Below are 14,923 nucleotides of genomic sequence, written 5' to 3'. Positions count from 1 at the left end.
CCACAAGAAATTTTCATCCAAACAGAATGTTATTTTGCATATAAACATGAATAACATATAGACCACCATCTAAAAACCACTGGCCAAGCCTAACAGCCTCAGGGAGCCATATTTTGCTTTCAATAGTAATCTGCTGCCATTGGCCCAAGAGCCTTTTGCATCTCCTCTTCTTTAATACATAATTCTCTGCCTCTGTATCATGTATTGTACTCTTATAATACAAGAAAACAAGGAAGCTTAAATCACACAGACTTCCCTCAGTACGTCAAAGTCTATAATTACAGAACAAAATCTTTGTGCTTTTTATCAATCAATTATAAGAGATGCTTCATCTTCACTTCCAGAAAATATCACCCATCCCCACATGTACTGCTAGATTCTTGATCAAAATTGTACTTCCATGCTGTGGACATCTTCACCAAAAGAGATTTTATTAATGTAGCAATCTTCTCAGTTATCATTCACAGGAACTGGCCATTATGATTCAATGGATTATCCCCATATTTTCTAAATTGTGTTCTACAAAAAACTTCATGAAGAAGTGTTACTTGGTCCCGCATCCCCTCACAAAGAAAAAAAATGCCCAGCGAAACGTAATTTTTAAAATATTCACCCCTCTCATGAAGATTTACAAAATCATTAGCATATTATGGGCCTGAAATTCCTGCAGCAAATAAACCTACTTTACATCTCTAACATAATTTCCAATATGATTCGAGCAGAAATATCTTGATTATAGAGCCCACATTTGCATTCTATAGAACAGTGTTCTCTTAAGAAACCATTATTTTAGCCCATACCACATGAAATGACATTCTCACAGGAAATTTTGGTGCCCAGGGCCAAAACAAAGGAAAGATTCAGAAATAAAAACTCATTCAACAGTACAATTAAATATGCTCTCATACCAATGAATTATCTGTAGAATGTTTAAAAGCATAAAAAGGAATACAGCACAATCGATCCTGGTCCTCATAACACTCAGTTATTCCCCATCTTTTTCTAGTATGTGTACTGTTTTGGAAAAGCAAAACACAGAATTCACCAATGGTGAGAATTCATGCTTGGAGAACACTTAGATATGTCCACCCCTGCAATAACTCTAATACTACACAAAGATTCTTGGTCTTCAGTTTTGGAATCACTGGTCTAGATAATAGGAATGGCATTGTTTTCCACATTTTTTTTTCAGTAACAGGTTCACAGGAATCCTCACATATAAAGCTATGGTTCATTTTATGTGCAAAACAAACACCCAAATACGGGAATCTTTGCAATAAAATTAATCAAAGGTACAGTTTTACCACAAGGGTCATTTGCTACACAAATTCATTTAACAAATATTTACCAAGCGTATTCTACAGGACAGGCCCTAGGCTCTGTAACCGTTCTAGCCTACTTCCCACCTGATATTTGAACTTATCTCTTGGGTGGAAAAATCAGTAATATTACAACAAATTACCCAGAGTGTTGCTTCTTTTAAAACAAATTTTGGTTGCACAAATGCACACATGCACACAGGCACACATACACAGAACATACAGCAATGGGTGACCCAGAAAGTTTCTTCTACTCATTAGTGTTACCAATTGGTAAGTCTTATTCAAAAAGTTCAGTTTAAAAAGAACAGCGATATGATACTGAACTAAGTAACATATTTTACACATATGTATCAAACACAATCAGGATTATATAGCTTTCAACCTGTAGCTTTTGTTATCCTTTAAAGTCAATTCAAAATGAAAAAAATGCATTTCATGTCATGTAGATTTAGCAAATATTCAGCATAAAAGAAATTATTTCATTGTAGAACTAGGATAAAATACGATGATGTCGTAATCAGTAGAATCCATATCCTCTTTCAGATTGACTAGAGAAGCACAAATTAGTGCATTTAAAGAGCTGTGACAGTCTCACATCTTAATTTTATTCCCATCCATCCAATATGTCAGTTACATGCATGCTAAAGTATTTGTTCACTGCATCAATGCCTCTGCGTGATGCTTAAGTTCGATGGAAAAATGAGAAGAGGGATACACGAGTTAATGCTTACAAATGATTTCTATTACTCGATGTGGTCTCCTGATAAGAAGGAATAAAGGAATTCTACATCCCCAGCCAGAGAGATCAGAGGCTTGACTCTGCTGCAAACTGGTGGTACTGAGCAAATTGCCAAGAGTTGAGACCTATCTCAGTCTTAGTGTTCCAAATTTTGCAGCTAGAGAATCTTCTTAATGGCTGGCATCAATGGCCCAGAAGTAAGCTGTGCTGGAAAGTGAGCAAATGACAACCACTGCAGCCTCACTGCACTACTGAGTGGTCATCGGAAAGGGAAGGCAAAGCCTGATGAATCCGTATATAATATTCAAAACTTGTGTGATACAGAAAAACTCAACACACATATACTTGACACGTAGACACAAAACCTTGAGTGTAAGAAGGCAATGACTGATGTTTAGAATATCCACACCAACCCTCACACAGACACTGCTAAAATACTTTACTCTCCTTTCTGCTTTGAAATCAGCATAAAAGCTCTCCAGTGAAAGAGGCAGCAGCTACAAAATACCAGCTGAGGGTATTATATTGTGTACAATAATACAAATTCTGGCCAAATTAAGTCCCCTACAGTAAAATCTCTATACCTCACATTTAGCCAGTAAATGCTTCTTCTTGGTCATGAGCCCAAATTCTGGGTTATAAAAATATTTCATTGGAAAGCTACATATCTATTTATGTATGCACTTATGTATTTCATTCATTCATTCATTCATTCATTCATTCTTCATTCATATACTTTCTTTCAACAAATGTCTAATAGATGCCTATCAAGTGCAAGGACTGTCCATAGACATAGTTCTGCCTCATGGAGCTTATCCTCTAATGGGAAAAGAAATGGAGGAGAGAGATTTTAAGCAAATAAATACACCCTAATCATATGTAACACTGTAATAAGTGTTATAAGCAAAGAATAAGCTTTCAGGGAAAAGTAGAATGGGAGGATCTAATATAGAATTAGGATTTTTTATTGCTTTGTAGTATGAGGCAGAAACACCAAAGGAGCAGGGCCAAGTAAGTGCCAGCTTTGCATTGAAGTAAGCTAGTGTTATTCATAAATCCCAAGGCTATTTTCTCTTCTGAAAAATGGAGATGAGATTAACACCTGTCTTACCAACTTTGCCAAGTTCATCATCAGTTTGGAAGATCAAATGACAAAATATTTGAATTATTTCGTAAATTGCAAAATGGCATAAAACTGCTAGTTATCATTTCCCTAAATTATACCTCAACATGTATTACAAAATAATTTAAAGGATTCCAAATGGTTGGTAGGCTTCTTGTGCAATGACAATATGTATGCTACACAATACAGAACCCATGAGAAAGAAAGATCCTGGTACCAACAGAAGAAAAGAAGAGTCAGAACAGCAGTGTCAAAGGTTGAATCCATATTGCTTTACTTGCAAAAATTGGAAAAAATTTTATATGTAAATAAGCATATTTGCACCATCACTTCAAACCAATATTTCTATGTGCAACACACCATAAAATCCCTGAGCCAGGCACAGGCAAGAGGCGGTTCACAACAGGACAATGTGTATAAGATCCAACTTTTAAGAAATGTAGCATCATAAGCTTTACAACCTCCCCAAGGGAAAAGACAGAAAGCATTCTCTTTGCACTCTCTACACCTTTCCCTCCAATATTAAACACAAACTTCCCTTCGTAAAAAGCATATTATATAAGGTATTATTTTCATCCATCTCTGAAGTTCATTATATGCTTTCTTATCAGTGTCCCAGCATTGATGTATGATCATCACTAATGCATGAAACGTACTGCCAGTGAAAAGTAATGTCCTCAATAAACAGCCTTACCTCCAAAACACAGCAACCTGGAGCCAAATGCCAACACACTTTGTGGACCGTACCCCTGGAGTGCCTTCCCCGTAAGCAGTTTTCCAACCCCAACTGGGTCAGAGAAACACTTTCTCCTTTCTGCTGAGTCACCCCCCAGCTTACTTGGTAATAGGAGCATTAGTACATTTCCAAACTTTAAAATGCTAATAACAATTAATATGCAAACTCTAAATATGGCCCAAGCCTCTAGAAAAAAATCAGTAAACAATATCTTTCTACGGCGTGTTTGTGTAGCTGTGATGGTCTACCACGATTTTCTCTGTACGGAAAGTGTGATATCACTTTGGAATCCATTCTGTAGACATGCTATGGGCATCTGGAAAGCCTGCAACTGATTTACTGAATGTTAAGTGATTTGCCTAAGGCTAGGTGTTCCCACAGACTTGGAAATAGAACCGAAAACTCCAATCCCATTAGGCTGTCTTCAGCACACTACCTGGACTCCTGGGATTCAGCTCTTCCTCCACCTGAGATTCCAGCACGGTGCTGGACACTGTGCTCTCTGGTTCAGCATCCTCTATTGGCAAAGAAACCTCTAGACTCTGAAAGGTGGGGAGCGGGGACTGATTCACATAGATTTGACCAAAACTGCCTAAAAGCTGAATTCTCCAGACCTCGGATCCCAGCTCACTCTAGCCAAGATGATCTTCTCCTCTTTCCTACTGTCTCTGAAGAGAGGAAAGACAAAGTAATGGTGCAAATGTCTGTGTGTGTGTGTGTGTGTGTGTGTGTGTGTGTGTGTGTATGCATGGTTTTGTACATGAGTGGGAGTGTATCCATTTTACAGCGATACAGCTCCAAAGTTGCTTCTTGTGATGTGCCAAAACTATGTTATGTACAATACTTATTTTACATCGAGACATTTTTTTAAAAGTGGATTTTATACTAAGAAAATGCAACAAATGAGAAAGGAATACAATAGAACTAGAATAATGGATGAATACATCTCATAACAACTAAGGATACACATTGCATATTGCGTAAAGGGAACTCAGGGCCAAAAAAAAAAAAAAAAAGACAACTGATGATTTACATGGATGATATCAGAAAAAATAATCCTGTAGCTACATTTTCATTAGAATTGAACTGAATTTTAATGGACTAATTAAGTATAAAATAATAACAAAGTACAAGATAAATCATAGAAATTACTATTAATACCACTAGAGTTTGAATCTAGTTTTCTATCCTCAATACTCTGAAGTAATTAAGTAAAAATTAAGTATGTATAGTTTCTGCTCTAAAATAATAAATCAAACAATGATTTGATTATTCTAATCAAATTTAAAAAAGAACCCATGAGTACTTTAAAATATTGTTTTTGTTTTTTAATTTATTTTTATAAGTTATAGAACTACTTCATTCTCTGAGTAAAAATACTGTTTGAAAATAAAATTTTCTAGTTGTTTCATATCTTTAATATTTCTTTATGTTTTCTACACTTTCAATAATTTCCTCCATTTATTCATCTCTCCATCTAAATATTCAACACATGTTTTATATACTAGGAACAATGCTTAAGCATCAGAATTATAGCAAATGTATATACAAATTTTCAGTCAACAGTGTTCTTTCACATATAAAATGTCACTTAAAGAAATATGTAAACTAAATCTAAATAATTAACCATACATAACCTTAAAAAATTATATGAAATTTTAAAACAAAAGATAAGAGAAACAGTTGAAGTTATATAAGACGAAATGGTTTTCATTTGATTGCTGTCGAGTCAGCTAATTTTTAAAAAGGTGCATGAAAAAAAGAATTGGAAGATTAGGAAAAATAGAAATGTAGAATATCTCTATTCTCCATAACACAAGTTACAGCAAAATAATGTTAAATATTGAAATACTCAAATTCATTCTTAGACTGTCTACAAAATACCAAAAAGCATGATGATGTACACATGTATATACACAAATATATTTACTTATTTATTTACTTGAGGACAGAGGTGTTCTTTGGAGGTACCATCTGTAGGCACTCCCAGTAGATAAACATTGTCCTTTACAACTATTTAAAGAGAAAAGTACCAATATTACTATTATGCAGTGTATGTCATTATTTACAATCACCCCCAAATGTTCATGAACATGCACATATCTGTCCCACCTTGAGATACACGTACTTTATGTGTTCTTATTTGAAACACTGATAAGTTTTTATTTCGCTAAATAAATGTTTTCAAAAATATATCTACTAAAACCCAAGGAGAAAATCTCAAGGAACGAAACCTCCATGATCATTTATTCTTAATTTTCTTGTAAATTTTGCTTCTACTGCAACATCCTCACGCCTCGATCTAAATTTACATTTTAGCCAAAAGATTCATCTGAAACCACAGCTCAAATCATGTCAATCACATGCTTAAAACATTTACAGGGCTCCTTATTTCTTGACAATTAGTATGTGAAATTGGCATGGCAGAGAGGAACCTAAGTGAACAGGGGTTTGTACTACTTTCCCAATTTCACCTTTTGAACCTCCCCTTCATAATCTCCTATCCTGCTTATTTATCCACCCTTACCTTTGCCATTTTCTTTCCTAACCCACAACACCCTCCTCCATCTAAGCCACTTACCAATGAAGCCTTCCATGTCAGAAATAATCTCTCTACCTCCTCCCCAATCTCACCCCCCTTCCCTCTCTCTCTTCTGTGTGCTCCTTTCTTTTGTTCCTCTAATGGGACTGACTACATCCTGCTTTTTGTTACAACCATTTGTTACAACCTCTAATAGCTACAATACTCTTAAAGCAAGTCCATTTCTTATTTAGTTCCATTACCTCACAAAACTTATTTTTGTGTGACCAGTAAGGTGATTAAAGAAGTTCATAAATAGAATTTATTATTTTTAAGCAACATGATTGAAGGATGGTTCTAATCTTATGCTTGCATTTCTGTTCTTTCCTTATGAAATATGACCTCCAAAATGATGCTTAACCACTGCTATTCAAAGTTTCTTTAATAATAGGTCAAAGGGTGCTGGGGTGTTGTAGTCTGTTAGGTATTGCCCTCTTGGTTTCAGTTCAGCTCATGATCTCAGAGTCGTGGGATCGAGGCCCACGCTGGCTCCAAGCTCAGCAGCGGAGTCCGCTTGGGATTCTCCCTCCCCTCTCCTTCTGCACCCCCCCCCCCGCATGTGTGCAAGTGCATGCTCTCTCTTTCAAATAAATAGATAAATCTTTGAAAAAATAATAGGTCCAATATCAAAACTATAATTGTGAGCAAATATGTGACTGGAAGTCATATTTTTGTAGCATAAGATTTTACTCAGTCCACTCGTTGAAGATATTTCAAAGGCGAGGCAGTCCCATCTGTCCAATGGCTTTCAAGCTCCAGTCTTACCAATTGCCAATTTTTGTTCACAATGAATATATGTTTAGAGAGCCACAAAATTACCATTATGAGAACGCAAAAAAATAAATACAAGTATACTATGGCTTTGTTATGCATAATTATTGGCTTTGGGATATAAACTAAAGATTATTCAGTATAATGGCTTGTATCTTCAATTTGTCTTTCTATTATTGGGTCCAGAGAAAACTGGGACACTTCAATTCACAGTGGATGAATTAAACAACTATTGATGAAGTTTTCAAAGGTACCAAGTATCAGCATGATGACAACTGGATAACTAAGCTTAAAAATTAGCTCAAAGAAAATGTGCAATGGTATACAAGAATACATTCTCCTCATTCACCCGGTTGTTTTAATATTGTATAGAGTTCTTAAAGGACCACATCAATATATCTTCTCTTTCATTTGACATCCAGTATACAGATTTTTGATATAATAATCCACTAAATATTCAATTATCTTCTGTAAAGAATTGTCTCTAGAGAATGTGAAATTCCCAATTGAGAAAATCACAGATTATGTCAACTTGTTCCCTTAAGATCATAAAGCATAACTTTTGGGCAGGGTTATTTTTACAAGATTATAAAAAAGTAAAACATGTAATGTTAATTTTGAATGTTATATATATAAGTGATATCCCTTCTGTGTTTCTTACTAACACTTTTATTATTATAATGCCTTGTACAAAAATGTCCTAAGTGATATACATTGAAAGAAAAGTACATGACTTTAAAGGCACATACTATAATTTTAAAACTCTAGATTAAGAGTGAAAATTTGATGAAATTAGTTTTGTGTGGTCAAAGATTACTTCCTACAAAATCCACAGTAGTATATATTTTAAATATATCTTGCTAAACAGTCTATTTAAAACAATACTTTTAATTTATTTGTAAATGTCCATATTTCTATAATTTATTGTGGTGTTTCTCAAAATACTGTTCACAAAATACTTGCTTCAAAAGAGTGTGAAGTACTAGTTTTAAATGCAGAGACCCCAAGATTCCACTCCACAGTTGTATCAGAATCTCTTGGAGCAAGGAACCTGGCAGTATGCATTTAAAACAAGTTTGCTCGGGTGACTGATGTGCACCAGACTTGAGAAACCTACTAGGTCTATCTGAAACCATGCCTCATTATATTCTCAATGTTATGTTGGAAAGAAAAGTCGCCAAATGGTTTCTCCCAGAAAATATTGTTTTCAAATGTTCATTCTTACAATTTCTAAAGTGCCACTTAACAGAAAATTAAGTCTGTTTTCAAATCCCAGGATATTTCAGCTCAATTAACAAATGAAAGGGGTCATTTTCCCCCTTTATTCCCTGTTGTCCTAAAGTGTCCTGAGCAAAAAAGCTCATGGTACCCACTTCGCACCTCGGGACACGGACCTCCGCTTTCCACAGGTTATAATATTGAATCCCGACAGCATGAACATAGCTCTAAGTGACACTGGACTCACAAGCCTTCTACTCTCCTGGCACAGCGGCCCCTTCCGAGAGCCCGCCTACTGCCCAGGCCCTCCAGTTGTCAGAGCCACCCGAGCTCCATCAGCACCTCCGACAGCGACTGGCGGAGCGGGGTTCCGGGATTCACTGCCGAAAAGCCTGCCCTTAGAGAAGCCACTGAGACCAAGGAAACTGACCTGAGACACCCTAGAATACACAGACCACTGCCCCTGGTTCTCTTCAGCTGCCAACATCTCTTTCCAAAAGACAACAAAGGAAACTGTAAGTATCTCTTAACCTAGAATATGAGCCACCCCCACAACTCGCCTCTCTTTCCCGGCTCCCCAGCGCCTGTTGCTAAGGATGCGAGACAGCACTTGGGAAGCCTCAGGACCAGGTGACAGACCTCTGGAGAAGCTGGGAGCCCGAGGGCTACGGTGAAAGCCAAGCGCTAGGCCGGCCCAGGACCCCTTCCTCCCGCAGGGAGGGTGCGCCCTCCTCACTGCACCGACGCCAACGACGCCCCCCGCGCACACCGGGCGGGTGGAGGGAGCCGCACGAGCTGGGGGCTGGCTCCCGGAGAGCCGCTCCCTCGCGGGCCGGCGAAGCTCGGCCCCGTCAGAGAAGGCCTCTGGCCCAGTACCGTGGGCCCAGACAGTGGGGCAGGGGCTCGGGGACAGCCTTGGGGAGGGCTGGCACTCACCATGTTGACTTCGGAAACCATGTCTATGCTGGCGATGTCTATGTTCATCCCCACGCAGACCGGGGGACCTGAGGGAAGAGCACGACACACTGATCAGCCAAGCTCGGGCACGCGGTGCGGGTGGCTCTGAGGATGGGGGTGCCTACCTGAGAAGTGGGAGCAAGCGAAATGCCCTCCCCCCCCTACTCCGCCGCACCTCGGCTTGAGCGCCCTCCGCCTCCCTCCTCCACCCAGGCCGCCAGCGCGGCGGGTCGCGCTTCCCGCAGCGGCCGCGCACACCCCACTTACCCCCGAAGTCGGGTCTTAGGCGAATGTCGTAGCCTTTCAACAGCTTGTCCACCGTCTCCTTCACAAAGGACATGTTCCCGGGATCGTTCACGCTGGGGGAGGGGGCAAGGGGCACAGATAGCAGGGTCAGGCGGCGGCTTGCCCGCCAGCGCCCGGCGCGCACAGCCGCGCGCCCTGCCTGCCGCCCGGCCCGCTTTCCGTCAACCCACCCGCGACCCTACCTCTGGGCGCAGCACACCACCGCCACCAGCACTGGGGCCGAGAAAATGCCGAAAAGCCTTCCTCCCGCAAAGCCCCACATCCCTCCGCCGCGCCCCGGCACGGGGGAGGGGGCGCCCCGCCGCCGTCGCGACCCGCAGCCGGGGCTGCTCCTGCTGCTGCCGCCGCCGCCGCCGCCGCGCTGGCCCGGAGCGGAGGAGGGCGGAGGGGGAGGGGGAGGGGAGGAGGAGGAGGAGCGGGCCCGGGGAGAGGAGGAGCAGCGGGCTGGGGAGCGGAGGGAGGGGGAGGAGGCAAGGCGAGCCGGAGGCGGAGCCGGCTGCGCCGCTCACCCTGGCCTCCCCCGCACTCTCCGCGGCCAGTACCCCGGCCCTTGGCGCTCCCTCCCGCCCCCGCGGCTGCGGAGCGGGACCTGGAGCCCGGCCGGGGACAGCAAGCTGGAGCCGCGGCTGCGCGGCGCGGAGCAGGGCCGGGCTCCGCCGCGAAACCGGCTCCGCCGCGCTCCCTGCCACCGGGCGAATGAGGGAACGGACGGCGGCACGGGCAGAGGCGGTGAGGGAAACGCTATCCGCTTTCCCCCGCCCCTTTCCTGGGCCCGACCCCCTCTACGACCCCCGCCCAGCTGCGACACAGGCCGAAAGCCAGTGGGTTCAGTACAGTGCCTGTGCCCACGGGACTGCGCTACAGAGTCCAGAAAGAGGCTGCGGGTCGGGGGAAAGCCCCCACCTCACCTGCGGGGTTCAGAGCCTCGAGTCCCCAGGGTCCAGGAGAGCCAGATGGGCAGCAGGAGAGCCGGGAGCCTGGAGCACATGGCGTTGTTCCTCCGACCTAATCTGGGTGGGATCTGCTCTCCCCCGCAGCCACTGAACATTCAAACAGCGAAGCGGGGATCCCCGCCCCTGCCCCCACCCACGGGCTTTCCCGCCTGACCCATCATCCAGCCCCTCGCATGGCGGCCCGATTAATTATTTATGCACTGTAAGACCTTTTTTTTAAAAATCGGCTCATTAAACTATTCCTTTCACTCTCACCTCCGAACATTTCTTATGAGCACTGGGCCCTCCCTGCTCACATAAATACATTTATAATGAATGGTAAAGAGAGGCCTGATTATGTGCACCTTATTATCAGTAAGCTGGAGTCTAAATCAGACCTGGAGACCCTGGACTGTCATTCCAGGGTTGGGAAAATACCTCGCTTTTTCTGGTGCAGCTTGGAGCTGTCCGTGGTTCTTACAAAGCAAGGAAACTCGTTTTCCCTATGACAGGCTTCCATCCCTTGGTTCTCATTAGAAGATCAATGATACTTTGGCTAAGAAACAGACCAATATGCACCACAGACCACCCTGCCCTGTGTGTCACCACAGTGTACTTAAGGGGTGTCTGTTCATCCATGACCACAGCTTGCGTATTTTTCTTTAGTGAATAATCTTCAATAAAGTTTCTCTGTGCCTTAGACTTCTAATATTGAGGAACATGGTTACACAGTTCTACTTGTGGTCAACCAACAAAACCTACAAATCAAGTTCTCTTTTGTGCTTGATAGACTTTCTTGGGCCATTCCAGGACTTAATTAATTGATAACTGCCTTTCCGTATTGACTTATTTTTTCTATAAAGATTAAGGTTTTGGGGATGCCTGGGTGGCTCAGTCAGTTAAGCATCCAACTCTTGGTTTCTGCTCAGGTCACAGTCTGGGGGTCCTGAGATTGAGCCCCACATGTGCAGAGTCTGCTTGTCCTTCTCCCTCTGCTCCTCCCACTGCTCTCTCTCTCTCTCTCTCTCAAAAATAAATGAAATCTTTTTTTAAAAAAACTATTAAGGTTTCTTTTCTACTGATGAGAATTTAGGCAGGTATTTATTCTTTATTCTCAAGTTGGCATGTTTCTGTGCATTGATTTTTAATCTTTTTAAAAAATTAGCAATTTTATTTTTGGAACAGAAAATATAACCACAGAATCTGAAAGGTTGATATTAAGATAGATTATGAGATAAATATAGCTCCCTAATTGTTTTGTGGAAAAGTCTGTTCACAACTACTTTGTGTTTTGCATCCTGCTAATGCACAATGGAATTATAAGGAAAATGAGTTCTGTGTTATCATACCTTCCCCTCCACATTCATGTTTCAGTCTATTTCTCTTATTTGCATATAATTCTTTTAGATAAATTCCCTGCTGGGGATCACAGCTATAGAAAGTAAACAATGAGAATAAGGTGTTTGAGTAAAACTGATAACATAGTATTTTACCCCTTTCTACTGTTTTATACGTTCTAAAACTTGCAAAGCCACATGACAAATGTAATTATTATCCAACTGTGTACCACTTCAGATCTTAGTTTCAACCAGTGTCTGAAATTCTTGGCCTTATTTTTCATCCCAGTTGCTGCTTTAGCATGCAGTTCCACAAGAGCTCTGATCAGCTTTTCATGAGAACAAACTCACATCCTTCACTTCATGTCCACATTCCTTATCTCTCACCTCCCACTTTCAAGTTTCTCAGTTGACAATGAGATCCAAGATGCTACTTGCTCAGTACTTACATATGTGCAATCTGAAGTTGCAGGAGAGCTAGCCATCCATGGGGTGGAACTTTGGTGAATGAGAGGTGGGAGCCAGGTAGATAAATATTTTTCCCTTTATTGCTCCCTAAGAAACGTCCTGAGATGCAGTAGTAGCTCCTGTGTGTTCTCTCTTCTTTCATGCCTCAGTCCACTTGTCTTTCATTCTTGTTTTCATCAGTATTGCACACTCTAGTAAAACTGTAGCATTTAAATTTTGTCTCAGGATATATTTTCTGGGGAATCCAGACTAAGTCATCAACCAACTGGCAAATTATTAAAAGTATTGTCTAAAATGCAGTCTTTTATAATATGAAGGGAAAATCAAAGAGAAACATTGTGGTGAATATATACAGGTGTAATTAATGTACATGAGTTATAAGACTCATCATGGTTGCTGCCCAACTTGCACTTATATGAGCAAAAAAAGGGTAGGCATGCAGCTCCTGGACCCACCCTCCTGCATCAGCTCCCTCTTACATAGCCGTTTTGGAGGGTTGGATGAACACTGAACCCCAGGCACCTCCAACCTTTGACTCTTCTTGACAGGATTCCTGAAACCAAGAATAGTTCCATATCTTTACTAGGTGGTGCTAATGTATTAGCCAAACCAGCAGGAAATTACTGATTCACTTTTCACTTTAACATATTTTCTACTGAAGGAGAAAAAGGATGTGGGGTCCCAGAATGGGTAAATTTTCATGTCAGAAGAAAGAGAACAGGAATGTCATTCTTTCAGAGGAAAGTGGTTTTAAACAGGCTGGAATAATATTTTGGGGTCCTTGGGGTAGGAAGAAAGAAGGGAAGAAGATAAGTGAAGAGCATCACATGATCACTTTACCTGGCTGACCCTTATGCCTTTCACCAAACTGTCTCTTGTTCAATCATAGTTGCCTCTTACTTACAGGGAATTAACTTGGTTTTTTAGACAGCATTAAAGCTTCTGACAATATATTTTTAAGCTCTTTAAAAATAATGCAATCAATTGGAGGTATAACATATGAAATAAAGGTTAAATAAAGGTTAAATATATAGTTAGATGAGTCTTGACAAATGTACAAACCTGTATAAATTCTCATCACCTCCCAAATTCCCTCTCAATCCTTAAACCTACATGTCCTTCCCAGTGATTCTAGACAAGCACTGACCTAAGTTCTATCATTACAGATTTTTTTTTTGCCTAGCATTTCACGTAAGTGGAGTTACACAGTATATGTTATTTTATGTCTGGATTCTCTCTTTTACTACACTGTTTCCGATAGCTATACATGCTATTGCAGATCCATGGTCTGTTTCTTTTAACTCCTGAGTGGTGTTCTATTGTATGGCTATTTCACAAATTATTTATCCATTCATATGTTTTTGAACCTTCCTAGTTTGGGCTATTATAAATAAAAAGTCATATATAGGTCTTTGTATGGATATATGGTTTAATTTATCTTGGGTAAATACCTAGGAGTATAATGGCTGCGTTGTATATAAGCTAATATTTAGCTTTATAAGGAACTACCAAAATATTTTCACAGTAACTAAGGATTTTACATTTCAACAGCAATGCATGGAAATTGAAGCTGTTCCATACTCTCTGCATCCATTCTAGTTGGTGTATGTCATTGTGGTTTTAGTTTGTATTTGCCTAATGACATGTAGGTACATAAACAAGTATAATTTATTTCCCAGTGACCAGTCATATCTTCATTTTGAATATATAAGATTTTCTCACCTTTAAATTGCATTCCTAGTTTTTTTTATTAAGATGTAAGAGTTCTTTATATATTCTGAATATAAGTCCTTTGTCAGATATATGTAATGTGAATATTTTTTCCTAGTCTGTGGCCTTGCTATTACATTTCTTTGATAGTATTTTTCAAAGAAAAGAAGAAATTAATTTAGATGAAGTTCAATTTATAACCTTTCTCCTTTATGGTTCATACTTTTGGTACTCTACTTAAGAAATCTTTGCCTAATCAAAAGTTATGATTTTCTCTATGCTTTCTTTAAGACGTTACCATTAATATTTAGATCTGTGGTATACTTATAGCTATTTTTTTATGGATGATGTGGGTAAGAGTCAAGGTTGTTTTGTTCCATATGGATGTCTACTTGTTTCAGCATGATTTGTTAAAAATCTTATTCCTTCCCCCATTAAATTCCCCTTATATCTATGTTGAAAATCAATTGGTCTTATATTGATCTTTTATTTAGCTGTTTCATTGACCTATATGTGTATCCTTTCACCAATTTCATACTGCTTTGATTAATGTAGCTGAGAAGTAAATACTGAAACCAGGTATAATTCATACAACTTTGCTTTTCTTCTTCAAAATTGTTTTTAACTACTCAAGGTCTTTGCATCTTAAATAGACATTTAAGAATGATTTTATTAATTTCCATAGAGAAGCCTCATGGGATTTTAATTTGTGTTACATAGAAT

The 14,923-nt window shown here is 40.2% G+C and overlaps 1 protein-coding gene across 2 annotated transcripts in view; it reads right to left on the bottom strand.

The window, feature by feature from the left end:
* Positions 1-10,741, bottom strand: part of GABRB3 (gamma-aminobutyric acid type A receptor subunit beta3) — a 220,025-nt gene extending 209,284 nt beyond the window's left edge. The window contains exons 1-3 of one of the 2 annotated variants that reach the window (XM_040642655.1): positions 10,662-10,741; positions 9,715-9,806; positions 9,427-9,494 (exon numbers count right to left, since the gene is read on the bottom strand). In XM_040642655.1, the coding sequence (XP_040498589.1) occupies positions 9,427-9,494; positions 9,715-9,806; positions 10,662-10,741 (240 nt within the window). Of the gene's footprint in view, positions 1-9,426; positions 9,495-9,714; positions 9,807-9,935; positions 10,016-10,661 lie in introns of those variants that run through there. The other variant, XM_040642654.1, reaches the window with a different exon arrangement.
* Positions 10,742-14,923: the final 4,182 nt, after the last annotated feature.

This window comes from Ursus maritimus, unplaced genomic scaffold, assembly GCF_017311325.1.
Source record: "Ursus maritimus isolate PB19 unplaced genomic scaffold, ASM1731132v1 scaffold_27, whole genome shotgun sequence".
NCBI lineage: Eukaryota > Metazoa > Chordata > Mammalia > Carnivora > Ursidae > Ursus > Ursus maritimus.
Note: the sequence above shows the minus strand (reverse complement) of the source record. Positions and strands in the feature narration are given on the sequence as shown.